Source organism: Oncorhynchus clarkii, chromosome 26, assembly GCF_045791955.1.
Source record: "Oncorhynchus clarkii lewisi isolate Uvic-CL-2024 chromosome 26, UVic_Ocla_1.0, whole genome shotgun sequence".
Classification (NCBI taxonomy): Eukaryota; Metazoa; Chordata; class Actinopteri; order Salmoniformes; family Salmonidae; genus Oncorhynchus; species Oncorhynchus clarkii.
The window spans coordinates 6905651-6927056 of NC_092172.1; the positions used below are offsets into that span (position 1 = coordinate 6905651).

A 21406-nucleotide genomic window follows, 5' to 3' on the forward strand; every position below is an offset into this window, starting at 1 on the left:
TGGCACTGCAGGATTTGAGTCCCTGGCGGCGTAGTGTGTTACTGATGGTAGGCTTTGTTAATTTGGTCCCAGCTCTCTGCAGGTCATTCACTAGGTCCCCCCATGTGGTTCTGGGATTTTTGCTCACTGTTCTTGTGATCATTTTGATCCCACAAGGTGAGATCTTGCGTGGAGCCCCAGATCGAGGGAGGTTATCAGTGGTCTTGTATGTCTTCCATTTGCTAATATTTGCTCCCACAGTTGATTTCTTCAAACCAAGCTGCTTACCTATTGCAGATTCAGTCTTCCCAGCCTGGTGCAGGTCTACAATTTTGTTTCTGGTGTCCTTTGACAGCTCTTTGGTCTTGGCCATAGTGGAGTTTGGAGTGTGACTGTTTGAGGTTGTGGACAGGTGTCTTTTATACTGATAACAAGTTCAAACAGGTGCCATTAATACAGGTAACGAGTGGAGGACAGAGGAGCCTCTTAAAGAAGAAGTTACAGGTCTGTGAGAGCCAGAAATCTTGCTTGTTTGTAGGTGACCAAATACGTATTTTCCACCATAATCTGCAAATAAATTCATTATTTTCTGGATTTTTTTTATTCTCATTTTGTCTGTCATAGTTGAAGTGTACCTATGATGAAAACAGGCCTCTCATCTTTTTAAGTGGGAGAACTTGCACAATTGGTGGCTGACTGAATACTTTTTTGCCCCACTGTACTTGAACTCTGTGAAGCATTTATTTGGGCTGTAGTTTCTGAGGCTGGTAACTCTAAGGAATTTATCCTCTGCAGCAGAGGTAACTCTAGGTCTTCCTTTCCTGTGGCAGTCCTCATGAGATCCAGTTTCATCATAGCGCTTGATGGTTTTTGAGACTGCACTTGAAGAAACGCTCAAAGTTCTTGAAATTTTTTCGGATTGACTGACCTTCATGTCTTAAAGTAATGACTGTTGTTTCTCTTTGCTGATTTGAGCTGTTCTTGCCATAATATGGACTTGGTATTTTATCAAATAGGGCTATCTTCTGTATACCACCCATACCTTGTCACAACAGAACTGATTTGGCTCAACCGTATTAAGAAGGAAATACATTCCACAAATTAACTTTTAACAAGACACACCTGTTAATTGAAATGAATTCCAGGTGACTACCTCATGAAGCTGGTTGAGAGAATGCCAAGAGTGTGCAAAGCTGTCATCAAGGCAACGGGTGGCTACTTTGAAGAATCTCAAATTTCAAATATATTTTGATTTGTTTAACACTTTTGGTTACTGTGTTATTTCATAGTTTTCATGTCTTATCCTACAATATAGAAAATAGTAAAAAATAAAGAAAAACCCTTGAATGAGTAGGTGTGTCCAAACCTTTGAGTGGTACTGCATATCAATCTGATACGTCTAACTCTTTCTCACTATTTGACTAACACTGCATGAACTGTACTATAAAGCGTGAAGGTAGGAGTGAATGAGGTTGGGTATATTTATTTGTGCTTCCACCCCTTCCTCTCTCTCTCTCTCTCTCTCTCTCTTCGCTTGGTTTGTCATTAACCCACTCAGCTCTGAGCTTAACCCTCTTTGCTCTGCTGCTCCTCTTCCTCCCTACTGCGTGTCCCGGGAACACCTTGCAGGGCGCGACAAGAGCTCCATGTGGGACCAGCTGGAGGATGCTGCCATGGAAACGTTCTCTCTGAGTAGGGCTGACCTCTTTCACCTTTTGACCTTCTATGTTTGTGCTTGGATGAAATGCCCACCTGGGCTTTGATGTGCTGCTTTGATCTTTACCGCCACTGGGTTTCCCATCACACTGAGTGGTTGGTGTTGTAAACAATGCAGCAGGGCTCCTATGGACAAGTAAACAAGAGACGATGTCTCTTGGTTGACAAAACATTTTCAACAATCACATGGTCTGGTGTGTGTGTTCGTATGGGTGCGTGTTTGTTTGTGTGTGTGGGTGATTATGTGTGTGCAGTTATGTAAGGTTCTGTGGGATCATGTGTATGTTAATGCACGTCTACTGGTGAGTGTGGGGCGACATGTACAGTAGTTGTCAGTGTGAAGGTGATTTTGACCTGTGGATGATTTTGTAGACTAGTTTTGTCTTTTTTTTTGTGTGCCCTTGTGATTGTGGTCATGGTGTGTTTTTGTGTAAGTGTGTGTCCTTTTGGATACAGATAAGCAGTGAGTGTTGTATTTATGTAGGTAAGGAGCGCTCTACACTGTGGGACCAGGTCCAGTTCTGGGAGGATGCTTACTTGGATGCTGTCATGTTGGAGAGGGAGGGGATGGGTATGGACCAGGGACCTCAAGAGATGATTGACAGGTACAGGTTGCCTATTAGAGTGGATCTGTATTTTTGAAATGACAGCCATCCTTGTATAGCTGTGTTTCCTGTTTAGAGGCTGATGGTTACCACTGTTTACACAGATACCTGTCACTCGGGGACCACGACCGTAAGCGTCTGGAGGACGATGAGGACAGGCTGCTAGCTACTCTACTGCACAATATGATCGCCTACATGCTAATGGTTAAGGTGGGTCTATCACACACAATGTTTCACTCCGTAACCCCCGTATGTCAACTGCAGCAACTACGAATGTTCAGATAAGTAGGCATCGCATATCTTCCGACGTCTCTTGCTAAGTTTGTCTGTATGTCCTTCTCTGTCTGTCCAGGTGAACAAGAATGACATCAGGAAGAAGGTGAGGCGTCTGATGGGGAAGTCCCACATCGGCCTTAGCCACAGCCAGGAGATCAACGAGTGTCTGGACAAACTGGCTAATTTGGTAAGAAAGAACCAATGATTCTCTCTCTTCAATAAAATAGGAGCCACTAAGGCAGTCAACTGTTCTACCAAGTGGCATAAAGATTCAACGTTTTATGTGGTCCTTCGAGCCAGATCCTTTTATGCAACACATGTTTTTAGTGTGTGTGAGAATATCAGTGTTGCTAATATTTGTTTAACCCTCTAGAGTCTAAGCCCTGTCTAAGCCGGGGATGAAACTTTTGATTTGGCCATTATTGCTTTTAGCCCATAGAAAAGCGTTGAATAACAGATTCAATACATGGAACAACAATACCCCCCCCCCCCCCAAAAAAAAAATCGATAGGAAATTCTGTCCTATATCTGAAAGATCAGGAAATGTATTATTTATTTATATATTTTTGCATGTATTTAACCCCTTATTCAAGGCAATTAACAATCTCCATTGATTTAAACAAATCTGAGTCTTGAGGCCTTGTGGGCATCCTAGAGTAAAACAACCAACATGAACGTGTTTGTGAGAGACTCGTCTTTCCACAGAGAGGGGTCATATTACTGTGTAGCCCAAACTGTTCGGAGGCTACAGACAGAAGTTGGCAGAAGGGGATGTATCAACTTCTTAGAGCAAAACGGAGAACACCATCGGGTTCATGAGTCATAATAGTTTTATAGGCCAAACCATTCAGATGCTACAGATGTTTTTCTGAGAAGACTGATTTTCTGGATAATTCATGGTCTGACAAACACCGTTCTTCTAATTCTGCCACCTTTCACCACAGATGTGGAAGGGCGATCTCGGCGGATGCGGTGGATTGAGACGCAGCCCATGCAAAAAAAGAAAACAACAACATATCTCTAGCTTAAACAGATACATTTTGATGGGGATTTATTTATTATGTTAATTAGATTTCCACGGGGCCGCAGAAATTGTAGGAGAAGGGTAAAAAGTCTTGTTCACTCACATTTCAGAATGGTCGCGAGCTGTCCATCAGACCTAGCGGAAGCCGTCACATCAAGAAGCAGACCTTCGTGGTGCATGCTGGGACAGATACCACGGGGGACATCTTCTTCATGGAGGTATGAGAAAGACACTTTCAGCATTCACTTTCCTGGCCCTTCCTTGTACATGCAGTTGGCCTTGTTCATGTTTTTTTTATTGTGCCCTCAGAGATGGCCCGACGAGTATCTGAATAGATCGAATTTACAAATCATCGTCAAGAACTGTCAAAACTCTGCAATTTGTAGTTTCAGTAGATCTAGCGTTTAGCTCTACAGTGGATATCAAATAATTGCATCCTTTGCCTCTGTCCATTTCCCCCATTCAGGTGTGTGACGACTGTATAGTCCTGCGCAGCAACATCGGCACAGTGTATGAGCGCTGGTGGTACGAGAAGCTCATCAACATGACCTACTGCCCCAAGACCAAGGTCCTGTGTCTGTGGAGACGCAATGGCCAGGAGACCCAACTCAACAAGTTCTACACCAAGAAGGTGAGCCCCTACCGTTAGCGCTTCGAGTACTGAAATGCAACTAGCAATTATGAACACCTTTGATCTCCGTGTTAGTGGAACCTGTGATTAAGGTGACTGTAAATTGTGACTTTCGTGTCAGACTTTGTACAGCCACTTTTTGTATTCCATAATCTGAAATTCAAATGTTTTCTTGTCTAGTGTCGCGAATTGTATTACTGTGTGAAGGACAGCATGGAAAGAGCTGCTGCCCGACAGCAGAGCATTAAACCAGGTATGTGGGTGTGCACGTTGGCTGGAGTCTTTCTTTGAGGCACCACCAATGTATTCTTGCCCTGCGTTTTGAAAATGGATGGCCCTAGGGCAGTGGTATTCAAAGTCTGGGTCGGGACCTAGAGGAATTACAGTGGGGCCACCAAAATATATTTAAAAGAAATGAAGAGTACAGATTAATGTATGAGATAATATACAAACGTTTTTGAGAAAGATAATTTGAAAAATGAATTATTGAGTAAATGTATTTATTGGTTTCTTTTCATTTCAATAAGAGAGATGAAAATGTCATGAAAAAAGGTTATTTGTTCGTGTAAAAATGGAAATGTGCCGATTTTTACGGTTGTCATTACATTTGGCCCAAAAAAAGGGGGTCCCCGATGAAGAAGTTTGTATACCGCTACACTAGGGGCTAATAACAGTTAGTATTAGTTCCTTAGTCTATGGAAAAGTAGAACTTTGGGATGTAGGAATAACTCTGAGTGAAGGTGAGCTCTACCCTACTGCTTTATCGTCCAATAAATTCTATAACCATTTGAGTCAATCAGCTCAGAAGGCCAAGTAAAGACTTTTCTGTCTGTCATCACTAACACTTTTCAAAAGAGATGTACAGCGGAATGGATAGGGGAGGGATCCTTTGGTTTAAGCGATCTGCCCCTCTCTCCATAGGTCCAGAGCTGGGTGGAGAGTTCCCTGTGCAGGACATGAAGACTGGCGAGGGAGGACTGCTGCAAGTCACCCTGGAAGGCATCAACCTCAAATTCATGCACAGCCAGGTAGGAGGCCTGTATTACCACATACACACGCACACGCAAAACCATTTAACCTCCTTCCAACCACTGTAATTCTTCTCCTCGTTTTCTGTTTTCTTTCTCTCTCACACACACACAGTGGCTCACTTCCTCTAAGGTCCCTTTAAAAAAAATAGAGAATAGAAGGCATTTATCTTTGACATTGATACATTTTTATAGCCTACTGAATTGAGTGAAAAAGCAGAGTACCAGTCACTGTTTTGATCAGGACCTTAGAGGAATAACTCATTTTTGTGCTTTGTCTTTCTATGATTTAAAATATGTTATGATTTATTTGTGCAGTCACTAAGTATGTTTCAAGATGAAAACACATATCCACTTAAACATTTCTGTTAAAGGCCTCCCGAGTGGCGCAGCGGTCTAAGGCATTGCATCGCTGTGCTAGAGGCGTCACTACAGATCCGGGTTCAATCCCGGGCTGTGTCGCAGCCGGCTGCGACCAGGAGAACCATGAGACGGCGCACAATTGGCCCAGTGTCGTCCAGGTTAGGGGAGATTTTGGCATGCACGCGGCATGCACGCGGACTTCAGGTCCCCAGCTGTACACTGTTTCCCCCGGCTGACTTCCGGGTTAAGCGAGCAGTGTGTCAAGAAGCAGTGCGGTTTGGCAGGTCGTGTTTCGGTGGACGCGTGGCTCTCGACTTTCGCCTCTCACGAGTCCGTATGGGAGTTGCAGCGATGGGACAAGACTGTAACTACCAATTGGATATCATGAAATTGTGAAGAAAAAAAAAAATATATATATATATATAATCAGAATTGGACATTTAAAAAAAAATATATATATATATATATATATATATATATAAATACAAAAATATTCTGTTCATGCTTAGCATTCTTAGTTGTGGTGCCCAAACCTTGTCGTTTGTGGGGGAAGGCGAGTGTTCTGTTTGTGTAAGAGCGATTTGTGCATCAGAGGTAAGACAGATGACCTTGTGCAAAGACTTTTCATTAATAATTGCCATTTTATTTTACCGTTCTTTTAAAGTTTTGTCCCCTTGACCTGCATATTAAAGTTAGATGAAAAATACCTAAAGTATTCACAACTTTTGGGGTTTGGGTAATTCCATTTCCTGAATCAACTTGAGTGAGAATATAATTGACCTCACTCCACAAGTAGATATTTTTGGACCCAAAGGAAATGCTTGGATCTGAAATAACAATTATACAATTGCTCCGCCAATGATTGAGGGTCATAGGAGTGGCACTCATTTAATATAACCATAGTGAAGAAACACACTGGACATATCACACTGTAGGATTGGGGCAAAAACGCATTGAATCAACACATGGGAATGCCTACTCATAAAGTAATACTCTATTGTAGTAGAATAGAAAACAATGTTTTTGACCACTACATTCTTTATGAAAGGTCCTAGCTCTTTGAACTGCCTTCTTGATTTCTTTAGATCACACAGTGCACCTAATTGAAAGGAATTAAGTCTAGACATCGCAGTGGCCAATCGAGAGTGTGTTTTGATTGTGCCTTTTTTTTGAAGCAACACCTAACAGGTTAGAACACATTGCTATGGTTGAAGAACAGTTCCATCATCATCATCATCGAATTGAACATGGGTACAACAGTCATAATGTTGTAATACCCTTTCCCTACTACAGACACTTAACCTAATTTACCTTTTAGGAACAACACATACGTGCTGCTTGGAAAATTCAAACCACCTCTTTTTTTCCCCACCGTCAGCTCTGCAGGAGCTCATGCACCAGTAGTAGATGTCATATTCATAGACATCATTCATGCAATAAAACATTTTTTTAAAAACAAACACTTAACTGTCTTGTTTTAAATAACTTTTTCATATAATAGTTCATGCCCAACCCATTACGTTTTGCCAGTGCAGGCCCACCCAAGCGTCCAGTGACAGACGGGTCACCGTAGGGTTAAATACGCGGGCATGTTACAGAGGGGTGAGGTTGTTATAGGTGGCAGCCTGTTTGGTTGGGGAGGCGATGTGGCTGACTGCCCTCTTGTACCTATACTACTGAGCTGTTGGTGCCAGCCCTCGTTGCTGGAGGAGGGGGCATGGAGGGCACTGGGGGCGGGAATGGGTTCCCAGCCGTCAAAACTGGTTGGAATTATGGAATTACAACCAGAGTATTGGTTTTGGTAAACTGGTAGTAATTATGTCATTTTCTGGGTTAGGACCAGGAACGAACCAAAAAAAAGTCCAGCTGTTTAAAGTATAGACTAGACCAACTTTCAGTAGTTATTTTTCCACCTTTTGTAGTTTAGCACATCATTCCAGTAGACTTTTCTGTGACAGGTATATTAGCATTGATAGCTGTTAATACGTCAAGTCCCGTCCATTAGGTTGATAGTGCAGCGCCCTCTTTGAGCGTCGTCCAGTGTTTGTGCTCTTCTGTCCGATAATAATCCAAACCGTTTCTCTTCCATGCTCTCTCCCCCTGCAAGAAGCGGAAGGTACACAACCTCTGCCGTGTTTGCTTGTTAGCGGTTATGACTTTTTTTGGGGGGGGGTCTTTTTCCCCTCAATTTCTTTAGCTGTGTGTGGTCAACTTTATTTTATGTGTCCTCATCTCTGTTTTCATATGGAATTTCCATGTATGCTAAGCATTACATGGGCCACAGTGCATTTGCATCAGTAGGGAAAACGGAAATGAATTAGCAGTCGCCATTGCTTCACTGTTGACAACAAATGGCCACAATAGCTTTGCTGATGCACACTTTATATAAGGCACTATAGTGTGAACAAATGACCATATTATAGTTTCATTCAGCCAGTAATCATTAATAGCACTCACTTCATCATAGACCTTCCCACAATGCATTTCTACTCACCCAGCCCCAGCCCATGTAAGCATTCAAACATGGAAAGTTCTGTTCTGTGCTGTCCTATTTCATTTTGTAGCGTTTTAAAAGCTTGCATATACCATCTTTTGTATTTCTTTCCCTTTTAGTATTGACTAGATGATAATTTAACGTTGTTCATTTTCTCTCTGAAATGTTTCATTTCAGCATGTTGTCATTGAGTTACTAATGTTCTGTCTTGTTGTTTTTTTTTGTTTTTTTTGTTTTAGGTTTTCATAGAGCTGAATCACATTAAAAAGTGCAATACTGTGAAGGGAGTCTTTGTCCTGGAGGAATTTGGTAATTACCACATCTATTGATTCTAGGTCTGCACTCGACACGGCAGTAACTCAGCTTCACGACAGACGAAAACGCTGACGCACAGAGTTAGCAACTGTAACGACTCGGGGTTCAGTGGATTCACAACAGCTCTTGCTTACCTCAGGGCAAATATAGTCAGTGCTAGAGTTAGCTAGTTTCATTTGGCAATTTGAGAAGTCCAGCCCTCACAAATATGAATGTTTTCTTATTTTCATATTTATTGCTGATTATAAAACAAGACAAAACAGCCCTATTTGTGAGGTTTGTCTTTATTTGCTGTGTTTTTAGTTTTTAACCATGAGGTCTTAGGAGTCAGGCCTGCTGTGTTAAGATGGAAGACTTGATGCACCGCTTGTTTCTGCATCAGATTTTTGTAAGGATCAAATGTTGGAAGTTAGAGCTTTAGGGTAGGAAATCGTTTTAGGGTTCACTCGACCAAGTAAGATGCTATGTGCATGAGAGGGAAATTCATCAAAGCCCAGAGCAGAGGGAAGCGGAGCCACAGATCTTATTTGAACTGTTTTAAACGCTCATTAAGAATAAAGGACACATACGTTAATGATGTTCTCAGTTGAAGCTGAATTATCTCGCTCGATCTTCAGGATAGAAGGATGCTAACTTGTTGGATATGGCCACATTTGGGTTGCATTGAATAGGCACACAAAAAAAATAAAAAATTCAGAAAGAAAAGGAAATTGTACTTTCTTAGGCACGTTCAGGTAGGATCTCAGCCATTTTCAAAACGTTTTCTCTCAATGGTGCCTACTAAATGTGACTGGGGATTCCTTTCCTGAGACCAGGGCTAGTATTTAGATATTTAGAGCATTTTTCCTTCCAGATGTGTACAGTAGATGGTTTATTGTGTCTTTTTTACACTGCCATATTTGAAACAGACAACCAGTGACCAATGAGATTGTTAGGAGAGGTGAGGTTATAGCCCCCATTAATATCAGCGCTGGACTGGGTTACTGCCGTGTCTCTGCGCTGCTTTTGTTAATACGTCACCCTCATCCTTGCCGCTATGAAAACCTTCATTCTCCAGCAGGTAAAGTGCTGTCACCTTTCTCTTCTCCTTTCCTCACTTAAGAGCATTCCTCCTCTCCGCTCCCGCCTTCTCTCATGCCCCTCCTTCTTTATGCAGAATCCCCTTCGTTCCTTTCTTGTAGACTTTGGCTGGGTTTCTGCCTGTCCTGACAGTTTATTTAACTGAAACTTTCTCCATCACTTTTTACATTTTTTTTTAAAGCAAACCCCTCTAGTGTTGTTTTTTTTCCTCAATGCTTTGCGGTTTCAAGGCCAAGGATCCTGGCCTCTTGACTTGACAATGTGGGGAGCAGAGGGCTTTGACTGCCCCCCCCCCCCCATTCCCTCCCCCTTTTTATCATTGTCCCCTCTTTCAAGGGTTCACGGTTACTAATGAAAAGTCTGTCCACCGACACTGGCTTTGAACGTGGTCTAGGGAGTCGGGCCTCATTAAAAGGACACTTTGGGATTTTGGCAGTCTACTTCCCCAGAGTCAGATGAACTCGTGGATACCATTTGTATGTCTCTGTGTCCTGTGTGGATGTAGTTTGGGGAGCCCATAAACTTCCAGTCATCACACAAATGCTAGCTTGCAATTGTTTTAGTTAGCAACTTCAAACCGCACGCAGAGACATAAAAATTGTATCAATGAGTTCATCTAACAGTGGGGAAGTAGGTAAAGGGCCTCCATGCCTAAATCCTGAAGTATCCCATTAACAGCTGTATTTGTGTCTTTAAGCAGTCAGTTTCTTGGTTGGCACACTTTTTTTCCCTATAATGTCTTGCTTTGTTTCTTTCCCATTCTCCACATTTGTTTCACATTGTTGTTGCTGTACACATTTGCTCGCACTGTGTGACTCTGATTTGTTTTTTGTATTTTCAAGGCATTAGTGTGAGTTCTTTCCTTTTCCGTGGGCCACATATGTCCTTCTTTACACAATCATTTGGATGCCTGTATTCTAATGGCTTGCTGCTACAAACAGTTGAATCTATTCACCAAAACAAATCTAGAAACAGTAAGTAATGGGGGCAGTAAAAACCACTTTTTAGGAAACAACAGAACCTACACTACTGTTCAAAAGTTTGGGGTCACTTAGAAGTTTCCTTGTTTTTGAAAGAAAAACCCATCTTTTGTTCATTAAAATAACATCAAATTGATCAGAAATACAGTGTAGACATTGTTAATGTTGGAAATGACTATTGTAGCTGGAAACGGCTGATTTTATTTATGGGATATCTACCTAGGCGCACAGAGGCCCATTATCAGCAACCATCACTCCTGTGTCCCAATGCCACATTGTGTTAGCTAATCCAAGTTTTATAATTTTAAAAGGCTAATTGATAATTGGAAAACCCTTTTGCAATTATGTTAGCACAGCTGAAAACTGCTGTGTTGATTAAAGAAGCAATAAAACTGGCCTTCTTTAGACTAGTTGAGTGTCTGGAGCAGTGCAAGAGGTCCAGTACATTAGTGTCTAGTTTGAGAAACAAACGCTTCACAAGTCCTCCACTGGCAGCTTCATTAAATAATACTCGCAAAACACCAGTCTCAACACCAACAGTGAAGAGGCGACTCCGGGATGCTGGCTTTCTAGGCATGGTTTTCTGATCAATTAGCCTTTTAAAATGATCCACTTGGATTAGCTAACACAACGGGCCATTGGAACACAGGAGTGATTTTCCAACATCATTTCCAACATTAACCATGTCTACACTGTATTTCTGATCAATTTGATGTTATTTTAAATGGGTGTTTTTCTTTCAAAAACAAGGACATTTCTAAGTGAACCCAAACTTTTGAACTGAAGTGTATATATATTTTTTTTATCAGGTGAGAAACTGAGCCAGCTCATACAGGTATACTGTTTGACATGTACCACAAGGATAAAGCTGGCGGCAAGCTAGAAGCGAGGTCGAAGTTTGGGTGGTTCTCGGAAACGAAGCTAAATAAACAAACTAGCCAGCTGTTTGTCAGAGCTGTTTGCAGTTGGCCACTTGCTGTGGACTGGGCAGACTAAATCCTCTAACTTTGCGATCTCATCTCTGGTGAACTATGCAGACAGTCTTCAAGATGGTAGTCCGGTATGCAGACATGGTGGAAACAACCAAACTGTCCCCAAGTTATATTCACACAAGCAGTTTTCCATATTTAGCTTGAAAGATGATGGCTAGCTACCTAACTTAGAGGTGGCTGTTTTCCAGTCAGCATAGCTTGTGGAATACTATGTGTGTTATGCCCTGGGAGTGCGACCCTAGCCCCCTGTGTCTTCGGTCAAAGAGACGATGCAAGCCGTTGATTCACTGTGAACACTTTAATTCCACAGTAACCAGAATAATGGTGAATATGTAGTCGTGCAAATTTCTACTAGAGAAAATGAATGATAATACAACATTAGTAACATATAATAATTCACTAGATGAAACATTGACATAGGTATACAATAGGAAATAAGCAGGGGAAATATGCATAAATAGTCATAAGGAATGTACACAAACATAATGGCAAGAATACCTAAGAAATATGCATACATAAATAAGTGGTTGGGATATATACATAATAGGTGATACATGTAAACAATATGCATATATTTTTTTCAATAATAAACCGTGCCACTAGGCAGCAGGCGAGCCCTGTAATGGCTCTAATTGCAAAGGCTGACTGACATCTGTGAACATGCCAAATAGGGCGGTGCTAGAAAACGACAACTTTTTAACGGCTGCGTTACAAACTCAAAGTAGACCGCCCTCGGCCCTGAACTCTAAGCCCTTGAATGGCATTTTACATCGTCACGTCCGAGTGTTCCTTAAATGTCCCTTGCCCAAGCGAGGGAGAGTGTCGATCGAAGAGGCAACGTCCTTGGTGGAAATCTTGAAGTTTGAACTTAAAAACAACAAACCTAAGGCTATTAATGTTAACGACGCTGGGCCAATTGGGACTCCCAATCACGGCCGGTTGTATATACAAATGTCATAATTCCCCAAAATATGTTTATGAATCTACGGTTTTATAGGCTCCTCACTATGAGACTAAGACAATTTTCCAACGCTAAAATCAAGTTGTCTAGATACGTTTTTTTTTATCAAGCTAGGTTCATCATTTTTTTCTGGCATGCCGAAAATGCAGCCTTGTTGATTAAATGTAAAACTTTGCGGCCACCAGAGTTTGACATGTGACTACAGTTTGTATTGAATTGTCGGTCATATCAACCATGCAAGTGGCAAGTTCTTCACTCGCTCCGTCGAGCAAAATCGAGGGCCAAGGGTGCAACATTTGTGAATTGGACCTCCATTTAAGGTGGCAATAAAACTACATCCGGTTTCAATGGGGATTCCCAGAGGGAAAGTTACTAGACAAAGGGCTGAGGGACTAAAAATCACATATTTGGACTGCAGCCTAGTGAGTGATTTTATTTCCCCATAGAGATTAACAGGCACAAATAACATGTAAGCATACATGGTAACAAAAGGGATAGTAAGTAAGATTATATGGAATATAAACCTGTAATGGATATAACAAAATGCTGTTCTGACCACGGTTTACCGCAACGGTGAATGGACCTGTCAGAGGAACAGTAATGGAAGCCTACATAATATGCAGCTAAACAAGGAACGTGGACTATATGTTGTAACCGAATACTGATATATTAATTTGTAATAGACAATATATAAAGGTGAGTAGGCTAGCATAGGCTGACCGGGATAAGTTAGCAAGGCAAAATTGTAGAAAGTTATCTGTGGGGATATACAACAGGCATAGCAAAAGTATTGTAATCAGATTGTAGATCATTTAGAGGATGACTTTTTGGATTACATGTAAGGATATTTGTAGGGGGAAAAATATGACACCGTTTTCTCTCATTTAAGCTTGTTCCACCTGAGTGAGTCTGACCACCAGTCAGAGACCACTATGATAATCACCAAATGCATTTGGAAACTTTTTTGTCTTCTTCTCAGTAGCGGTGCATGGGTAATATCACTGGGGAAGCCAAGCCAGGACCATGCGGACGCCTCCGAGCGATCGGGTAGGCTGTTTGGAATATTTGACCTACAGCATGGTCAAGCAAGTTAATGTTTCCGACATTTTCGGACCACTAAACAACTATTGATTTAGAACTAAGTAGAGTTACCGCAAATCGCAAAGAAAACAGACGCTGCCTCCAATATTCCAGCACCATTTCAACTTCAACATTTCAACATCATCTATGCTTAGTCTAATAGTGACAACTAAAATATACCAAAAAAACAATATAGTCTGATCAACATGAGTTAAATATGATGTGGCTGTCCATTGTTCTGATTTGTGTGTGCATGCAGAAAAAAACATGTTGACTCACCTTACTACAAGCATTTCACTACACCCGCAATAACATCTGCTAAATATGTGTATGTGACCAATACAATTTGATTTGATTTGTTGAGAAACACCAATGTCTTCCTCCTCTCATTCATGTTGACGAAACGTTCTATGACTGTCATACAATATACACTTTTATCTTTTGTTGTCATAGGCTACCTGGCTAAAATGCTTGCTCGCTAGCCTAACTTCCTTTCCTGGGCAACATTAGCTAGTTAACATTAGCCTTCTACATATACAGTAGCTACATAGCTATTGAACTTCCAACCTCTCAGTCCAGGGGCACAATGTCTGAATTTATGGTTGGATCAGAATCGCTTTTATAATCATTGGTCAGTACAGAGAATTAAGTAAAACCAAATCCCTAACTCCATCCATGGCAAGGAAAGGGCCAATTTTAGCTAGCTAGCTAGCCACCGTAGGACAACACGAAATGCAACAATTGAGGTTGTTTCTGTCATTTGCGTATTTTTCTTGAAGCGATGTGAAATCCAAACTGGTGTCCCTTGACACTTTTTTTTTGGTGCACCAGGAGCATTCACAGTTGAGCTCACTCAGTTCAGCGCAATGCTGATTGGCTATTATTTTCTTTACAAAATTATCAAGGGAGGCCAAATGCTCGCTGGCTTCCCTTGCATTCAATGCTACAGGTGGCAACAATGTCATACTCTTTAAGACTGTGTAACTCTGTTGTTTTTTTGTCCCACTGCTTTGCTTTATCTGGGCCAGTTGTAAATGAGAACTTGTTCTCAACTGGCCTACCTGGTTAAATAAAGGTGAAATAAAAAATTAAAAAATTTAAATGACCAGACAGCATCAGATAGATGGCCTACACATACGGAGACAGAGGGGCGCAGTGTCGCTTTCTCCATGATATACATTCAGCCTCTTGCGAATTGAAGGAAAACTATGAAAACAAATACACAAAATATATATTTTTTGTCAATTTTTCAAGGAAGCTTGGCTTCCCTTGGTATCCATGACTACACACCACTGCTTCTAATGCCTCATAAGGGGAAAGTAATCCAAAGGTAACTGAAAGTAATCAATTATGTTACTGAGTTTGGGTAATCCAAAGGTTACTTTACTGATTACAATTTTGGACAGGTAGTAACAGATTACATTTAGAAAGTAACCTACCCAACCCTGCTGGTGACTGAGGGAGAAGGGAATTATTCACCTAGATAGCACACTAGCTAGCTTATTAGCTGGCTAGCTACCTACAGTGGCTTTCTTAGCGCATTGTTAGCACATTATTGAACTTCGCTTCGCAAAGACAATAATTTGAGATGGTTTACGAAGAACGTATTTTGCCTGCAAGAACCACCCAAAGTTGCACTTCGATTCTACTGTCCCTCCCCCTTAAATATCAAATATATTTGCTAGACCTAGCAGTGGCAGAAAGGTAATTTTGAAAATGCCACACTTTTTCAGATAGTATATGAGAGTATCCACCGTCTTAGACTTCAGGTTTTCATCATGCCCAAGTGAAGCGTGTCCCGTCCAATCTAGCATATACCCAAAGCAAATCCGGTAGCATCATTTTTGTGCTAAGTGTGAACTCTGAACCAGTTCAGTACTTGTGTGGACTCTTGGCCCACAGCCTCTTTTGCGTACCCTCTCAGTCTGAAATCTCTTATCATATGCTACACCCGCTGCAACACCCAGCTCTAACACTCTTTCTTAAAGGGGGGTTTCAACCTCTTGAATTCTTTGTTTTGTCTCTTGCACCTGCACTTGTAGTTCCTGAAACTAAGGAAGTGGTGATCCACAAGTACAAGACACCCATGGTGAGTTAAACTTTTCCGCTCTTTTGGCTAACGCCATACTCTTGGCATTCAATTGCCACCAGATCTGTTTTAACAGTACTGCATTGCATATACAGTTGAAGTAGGAAGTTTACATACACTTTGGTTGAAGTCATTAAAACTCGTTTTTCAACCACTCCACAAATGTCTTGTAAACTATAGTTTTGGCAAGTCGGTTAGGTCATCTACTTTGTGCATGACACAATACATTTTTCCGACAATTGTTTACAGACAGGGTAATTCACTGTATCACAATTACAGTGGGTCAGAAGTTTACATACACTAAGTTGACTGTGCCTTTAAACAGCTTGGAAAATTCCAGAAAATTATGTCATGGCTTTAGAAGCTTCTGTTAGGCTAATTGACATCATTTGAGTCAATTGGAGGTGTACCTGTGGATGTATTTTAAGGTATACCTTCAAACTCAGTGCCTCTTTGCTTGACATCATGGGAAAATCCAAAGAAATCAGGCCAGACCTCAGGAAAAAAATTGTACACCTCCACAAGTCTGGTTCATCCTTGGGAGCAATTTCCAAACGCCTTGTTTGGAATTTGTACTGAATCACAAGCAATAGTACGCAAGTATAAACACCATGGGACCACGCAGCCGTCATACCGCTCAGGAAGGAGACTCGTTCTTTCTCCTAGAGATGAATGTACTTTGGTGCGAAAAGTACCAGAACAACAGCAAAGGACCTTGTGAAGATGCTGGAGGAAACGGGTACAAAAGTATCTATATCAACATAACCTGAAAGGCCGCTCAGCAAGGAAGAAGCCATTTCTTCACAACCGCCATAAAAAAGCCAGACTACGGTCTGCAACTGCCCATGGGGACAAAGAAGTCCAGCTATTGGAGTGGCCATCACAAAGCCCTGACCTCAATCCTATAGAGAATTTGTGGGCAGAACTGAAAAAGCGTGTGCGAGCCAGGAGGCCTACAAACCTGACTCATTTACACCAGCTCGGTCAGGAGGAATGGGCCAAAATTCACCCAACTTATTATGGAAGCTTGTGGAAGGCTACCTGAAATGTTTGACCCAAGTTTTAAAAAAAATGTAAAGGCAATGCTACCAAATACTAATTGAGTGAATATAAACTTCTGACCCACTGGGAATGTGATGAAAGAAATAAAAGCTGAAATAAATCACTCTATTATTCTGACATTTCACATTCTTAAAATAAAGTGGTGATCCTAACTGACCTAAGACAGGGAATTTCTACTAAGATGAAATGTCAGGATTTGTGAAAAACTGAGTTTAAATGTATTTGGCTAAGGTGTATGTATGTAAACTTCTGACATGATTATGAAGAGTAATCCCTTTGACATTACTGCTAAAATGCATGTAATATTAGTTTTTTTCAAGGAGCCTTTTTATTTAATCTCTTAAGTATTTTAAAATAATGTAATCCTCTTTTTGTTCATAACACAATTAGTTCTACAGAGCCATGACACCAAATAATAAAGTGAAAGGCGGCAGAAGTAGTATAACTATGCCACAAGTAGCTTGGTCATAGCTACACTTCCCTCATGTTCCCTGTTTTTTTTCTTGCTCTCAAACAGGCACACCAGATCTGTTACTCCGTCCTCTGCCTTTTCTCCTACGTGGCTGCGGTGAAGGGGAAGGAAGCAGAAGGCAAGCCCAAGCTTCTATCTCCAAGACCCCTGGCCAGCTAGTCTACAACCCCTCCAATCTACTCCCCCCCCCCCCCCCCCCCCCCCGTGCCTCTCACTCTGCAACAAAGTGGAATCTAGGCCCTACTATGACATTGAGTTCTGACAATCCTTGATCCTACACACCTCTTTACTCCTCTTTGCACCCTGTAAGTACATCTCCAAGAAATACCCTCTACTCTTTGCGCCTTGCCATGTAAGTAAAATTCCTATGGTGTGTGTATGTATGTACATGTGATCCCTGGTCTGTGGCATCGTGTGTACACCCTTCCCAACCATGGTCACGTCCACTAGGCTCCTCCCATACAGGCCCAGCCTGATGTCTTGGCCGTAAGCTTGCCTGATCTTCAAGGCGACAGTTCGTCCCCCATCTCTTTCTTCTCTCGTCCTGGCCTGCTGCCAAGGTCTCATTGGTTGTTTTTAATGGGATGGGATGTGAGCCACAGCTCTGCAAGTCGATAAGAAAGCAACCAACCGCCCCGTCCACTCTCTGCGACTGTGTGATGAATATTCTATGTGGTACTACTGTAAAACTCCAGTCTGTCCAAACCGGTGAAACGTTTAAAAAGTACTCTAGTACTGACGGTTGTCACTTTGTTAATAAATGCTACTTCTGCATGGTGCATCAAACACTGCACGTAAAGCTTTTAAGGTTTCATTCCTAAAATATCTTGTGTGGTCCAAGATGTGTGCCCAGTGTTGCGAAACTACTGTAGGAGTTCTACTGTCAAATGTCTTGTCTGTGGTCCTCTGTATTGAATGTTACTATGGAGAGAAAAAAATGCTGTACATTTCAACATAAGATGTTTTGCAAAGTGTGGTTTATTCACTAGATGTGCAATACTTTACGTAGTTAGCCAGAGCCAGATCATTGTTCTGATTTATTTGTATCTTGGCAATTCTGGCTTACACAGAGCAAAGATTGTAAAAAAAGGACTTCATTGTCGTACATATTTATTGTAGTAAATAAATATGACCTATTGTTTATACTTGCGAAATCACTATTTGGAGATTCTAGAGATGTGTAAACCTACTGCTGTTATGGTTTTGTCTGTTGGAGAGGTGTGTTAAGTCTTCATGTTGTGTCTGTATTGTAGTAAGATAAATCCAATCTAGCCCCATTTCAGCCCAACTGTAAGTGGTGTGTATGTGAGTGTAAACATGCATTGTATTGTTTTGCCAGATCAGCAATATATAATACAGCTATATGATCAGGATATTGTTTTTAATGTTTACGTGGCTTTTATTTTTTAGAGATGAAATGCGTGTGTAAGGAACATATTGTTACAACTTCCATGAGGTAATTATTTAAGGTATTTCATTCTTGACAATAAAAACACTGGTGTAAATATGAGAGTAACTGGATGAGGAGTGTCTCAAAACAGTTTGAAGACGGTAACGAACATAAGTTATTGTTTGTTAGACTAGTTACATATGAGAACATTACAAAACGGGAGTATTGGAAACCAACCAACCCAATTATTGTGCTAGGTAGCCTACTGCTGTTGAGAAATTGTTGTAAATATGTGTTGGAAAAAAGTATTTATAGAACATGTACAGCTTTGGCAATATCAAAATAAAAGTTGTCAACCAAAGCCCTCCATTTTGTCACAAAGTTAGGATGAACACCAAAATGATGTAGCACATATCCAATGTGCATACTAATATTTGGAAAACATGAGAATGAAATCTAGAGTAATATTTGTGAAGATTTAATGCAATACTAGCATGGTCTAAGACGATACCTTTTTTAAAATAATCTCCTTTATAGTAAAAGCATTGCATTAATCGATCATATTTGCAGGTAAAAATAAAAGCCTTTTATAGAATGTCATTAAATTCATGATTCCACATGTATTTTTAAATACCACACAAATGACTGAAATTCCAATCTAAACATTGACAGAGAGATGGGCTTAAGTGTTAATCTTACAATATTTCCCCAATGCCAAATCAGTGTCTTGTTTGCACATAATTAAATCTGAGACGTCATTAGGAATCTAAACATGGTACTTTCAAAAGTTAGGCCTACCTTTCCACCCCAGACAGAGTAGGCTTACCGACGCATAAAAATGTATGCTTCAACTGCTGGCTTCTGTTCTTCCATGTTTAACCCAACGAGGGACGGTCAAGTGTTTCCCTACAAGCTGTCTGGGTTTAAACATTATTTTAGCCTACAGAAAGTGAATAGCTTAATCAATTGATAGTGACAGAATGAAATTACTTCCCAAGCAAAGTCTATGTTATGTCTTCTCGGGCTAAAGAAGGTTGAATCTCAGCCTCTGAATGTCAAAGAAATGAAACTGATATTCATGGAGTAATGTCTTTCCTGGGTATTTTGTTTCTAGAAACAAGCATAAAGCATCTCGGGCCAAGGCACCGTTAAACATCACTTTAATTTTATTCCAAATCTTAAGCGAACAAAAGTCGGTGATTTCTGCCATTTTCTTTAATAAAACGTAGGTGGGATGGCATCCCCTTTCATACCCCGTCAATTAGAGTCTTGGTTTTAACTTAACAGCCTGTCATCGACATGGAGGTTGGATATTTAAAGAGCAGGTGGAGGAACGAGCGACAAATATATGGATATAGCATTCTATTGCCTAATTTCATCTATCAAACAGGTAGACCTACCTCTTTCTTAAATAGGAAGAAATAGGTTCCAACACAAAGTCACATTCAAATGAAGACTGCTGAAATGAATTATGCCTACTTTCAGCACCATGAGCTGTCTATTTCTGATTGATTGTGCCGAGGCTGCTGCTTCAAGTTTCAGCACCACGATGTAAATTACTCGAAACATATTGTTGCGCTCTCCTTCTCAAACTGAACAGAACATAGACTAGCCTATGCGCAAGATTTTTTTTTTACATTTGTAGAAGCCTCCTGAGAACTGTAGCCCTACACAGCACAGCCATTGGTTAGGCAGCACACAAAAACGTTTTTGATCAGCAAGAGCAGGCAGGGGCTCCAGGTTGGAATATCCCATTGCGGTGTGTAACGCAGCCAAGTTGTATTTACACCATCATCAGCTATCTTAAAAACATAACTTTGCTCTGTGCTTCTCTGAGCATGCACTTCGTAGGCTATGGATCATTTGATTGAGACTACACTAAAGAGTCCAAATGCACACTTGATATTGAGCACCCAGCGGAGAATCAGAGAAAAGGTGCGGCATCCGGCACACATCAAAATGTAGCCTAATAAGTAACTAATTCTAAAACATTGATCAATATTGAAATTACACGTTACATGACCCTCCCCCTGGACTAGATAACAAAAAAAATACTACACCTTCCCCTTGACTGAAATTGAAAAAGCAAGACCCTACCCCAATTTCCTCCAGGTAACCATTCTGTACATTTAGATTAATCCCTTAGCAGATGCTTTAATCCAAACTTGCATGTGCATACATTTTACGTATGGAGAGTTATTGTAAAGAGAGTTACTAAAAAAAGGATTGATTTCTGGGGCTGATACTAGTGCTATACACTATTTTTTTTCTTAAGGTTAGATGGCTGAAACTGAACTATACTACTGGATACGAGGTAGAAAATGTCAAAAACTTCATCACCTCTTGTTGATATGACACCCTTAAGACATTGAGAAGTGTATGTAGTAAAGTGCTACAACATTTTGACCAGCAGAACACAGGCCGATTAGAAAAATAGCTCAATATGTTCGCTTACACAACCCTAGGAACAAAGGCACTATAGTCTACCAGCTTCATACAGTTAAAGACAGATTCTCCGTAGGTATGCTACTTATAAAGGGGAGTGTTTATCATTTAGGGAAGTGCTCAACCCTTTTCCCCCATCTTCTTTGCACTTTGCCCACATGTCACTCTGTTCAAAAGACTGGCAGCCATCTTGACCCACACACGAGTAGCGGTAGCCCGCTAGACAATTAGCCTCTACCTCTTTTGGCCGCTCATAAATTCTGTAGATCAGGGCTCTCCAACCCTGTTCCTGGAGAGATAACCTACAGGAGGGTTTCACTCCCAGTTGCAACTAAACTGATTCATTCAGCTTATCAACGAGCTAATTATTAGAATCAGGTGCACTAGATTAGGGTTGAAGTAAAAACCTACAGGACAGTAGCTC

The 21406-nt window shown here is 41.0% G+C and overlaps 1 protein-coding gene across 22 annotated transcripts in view; it reads left to right on the forward strand.

The window, feature by feature from the left end:
* LOC139384723 (MAP kinase-activating death domain protein-like) overlaps positions 1-21279 on the forward strand; it is a 75105-nt gene extending 53826 nt beyond the window's left edge. For 15 of the 22 annotated variants that reach the window (XM_071129573.1, XM_071129568.1, XM_071129564.1 and 12 more), the window contains 11 exons: positions 1609-1671; positions 2180-2300; positions 2405-2510; positions 2653-2763; positions 3711-3818; positions 4067-4231; positions 4412-4484; positions 5153-5259; positions 8356-8425; positions 15567-15613; positions 17193-21279. In XM_071129573.1, the coding sequence (XP_070985674.1) occupies positions 1609-1671; positions 2180-2300; positions 2405-2510; positions 2653-2763; positions 3711-3818; positions 4067-4231; positions 4412-4484; positions 5153-5259; positions 8356-8425; positions 15567-15613; positions 17193-17306 (1085 nt within the window). In that variant the 3' untranslated portion in view covers positions 17307-21279. The remainder of the gene's footprint in view (positions 1-1608; positions 1672-2179; positions 2301-2404; positions 2511-2652; positions 2764-3710; positions 3819-4066; positions 4232-4411; positions 4485-5152; positions 5260-8355; positions 8426-15566; positions 15614-17192) is intronic. The other 7 variants (XM_071129577.1, XM_071129574.1, XM_071129580.1 and 4 more) reach the window with 3 other exon arrangements.
* Positions 21280-21406: the final 127 nt, after the last annotated feature.